The sequence below is a fragment of the Lagopus leucura genome, unplaced genomic scaffold, assembly GCF_019238085.1.
Source record: "Lagopus leucura isolate 7727_CA_CO unplaced genomic scaffold, USGS_WTPT01 38994-0_obj-0_obj, whole genome shotgun sequence".
NCBI lineage: Eukaryota > Metazoa > Chordata > Aves > Galliformes > Phasianidae > Lagopus > Lagopus leucura.
In genome coordinates this window covers 1-2,079 of record NW_024968358.1, presented here as the reverse complement: position 1 = coordinate 2,079, position 2,079 = coordinate 1, and the positions used below count along the sequence as shown (strand labels likewise).

The window sequence follows — 2,079 nt, the reverse complement described above, 5'->3', positions numbered from 1 at the left end:
ACTTGCTGCTCCAGCTTGGTTTTAGCTTTGGTCAGCGTATTGACTTTGTCTTCTTCAGCCTGCAGGTCATCCAGTGTCTGCTGATGGGCCTCTTGGAGGGCTTTCTTCTCTTTTGTCAGCTTCACAATGGTCTCATCCAGGGCTGCCATCTCCTCTGTGAGGTTTTTCACCTTTGACAAGTGGAAAGTAAATGTATATAAAAAATGTTGTTTACAATTTCGTACTGTGTATCAAAGCAGAATTCTTTCCAGAGTGACAACTTCTGCCTCATACCTTGTTCTCAGTGGCATGCTTTTCCTTCTCAACCTTGGCCAACGTTAACTCCAGGTCATCTATATCTTTCTTCAGCTCTGAGCATTCATCCTCCAGTTTCCTTTTCTTGGCTGTCAGCTCAGCATTAATTTCCTCCTCATCCTCAGCTCTTTCTGTCACCTCCTTAATTTTGGCTTCCAGCTGGATTTTGGTTTTGATGAGCTGGTCACATCTTTCTTCAGCATCAGCCAAGCTATCTGCTTCCTGAGGGGAAGACACATATTTTCTTCATTTATGTTCTGAAGTTTTCTAAATGTGTTGTAAAAGCCGGGCTGAAATTGTCTATTACTCACACAACGGACTTATTTTGCTGAATGTGTTGGTTTTGTTTGTTTGTTTGTTTTTGGGAAGGGTATACAACCTTTCTCTGGAAACTATTGATTCTGAATTTTTTTTTCTCTCCTAAATGCGTCTGATGGATGGGGTAAGTGTGAGAAATTCTCACTTACACAGTAAACAAAGATGTTACAGACTCTTTCTTCTTCAAAAATGCTGTATTGAATTTTCTTTTGTGATTTAATCCCGTAGAAAGCACTTTTTTGTGGGGAGTAATAGTTTTGGTAATCTAAGGAATAATTTAATCGAAGAAAAGGAGTCTATAAATTTATTAAGAATGCTCCTTCATTAAATGGGTATAACTCATGCACATCTTCTACCTATCATCTTCCCAAAGTTTGCATGGAGTTTCATATGCAGATTTCAACTGAACACCACATCCTCTTAGTCTGGTGAGATTTTTGATATTATAAATTTGCTTTTTTCCAAATACTCTTGAGAGGTAAATATCTGACAAGAGATTTTAATGGGGTATTTATTTTTCTTCAAATACCAGGGAAAATAGATAACACAGTTTTCCTATTTTTCTATTGGAATGTTCAAATAACTGAATAATTAAGTACTGTGTACTGTTTTTAGCTGTTAATTTATCTAATCTAAGCTGATTTTTATAGTGATTCTTGAATGCTAAATATATTTGTGCTTATTTTTAATCAGTGTTTTATTTTGTAAAGTGCTGTGTCTGTACAGGGTTCTTACAGCACTGTTTACAATAAGCTACCATACAGTGCAAATAAAAAAAAAAAAAAAAAAGAAAAAAAAAAGAGATGCAAAAAAATTCAGTGTTCAAAAAAACTTTAAAAATATTTTTTTTCATTATAACTTGACCTTGATTTACACTAGTTAAATCAAAAGCACATAGAGTCTATTATGGAATTAATAGTGGAGGACAGAAAAAGACCCACAGGTGGTATGACTGTTTCTCAGAAACAGGAACTCGGTGTCTGTATCTTCTCAAACTAAGTGGAAATAAGAAGATGTTTTTCCCAATTTCAGAGTGAATGATTAGTTTATAGTAAATAAGAAAATGGTGGATGGCTTCCCCTGAACAGTTTATACTAGTTTAAACACTGGCTTGCATTTACACTCCAGAAGGAATTCACTGTTCTACATCCTGGTGCTATGAAGACAGCCTCTGCAGAATTCAATTGCTCAGAGGGTGTCGAGGGTTTAGGTAGAACTCTGAGTATTGCATGTTTACTAGCTGTAGATATAACTTCTTTACCTCAAAGCAAAAACAGTGACTCCAACTTCATGTTCACTTATTCTTTGTATGGGCATTCAAGAGGGCTTATCATGTGGAAACACCTGTTTCCTAAACAGTGCATACAAATGACTGATAAATCTCCAAATTTCTGACTTGTGGTCTTCTGTAATCTGACCTTCTGTTTGATGAAGAAAAATCTGAACATGCAAACTTATTTTCTCTGT

General features: G+C 35.7%; 1 protein-coding gene across 1 annotated transcript; it reads right to left on the bottom strand.

Moving 5' to 3' along the window:
• Positions 1-6: 6 nt before the first annotated feature.
• LOC122193617 (myosin-6-like) lies at positions 7-877 on the bottom strand (the record flags this gene model as incomplete). Its single annotated transcript, XM_042894476.1, has 3 exons — positions 7-170; positions 274-538; positions 762-877. Coding segments are annotated over 3 exons (545 nt in total), but the record flags the coding sequence as incomplete, so codon positions are not given.
• Positions 878-2,079: the final 1,202 nt, after the last annotated feature.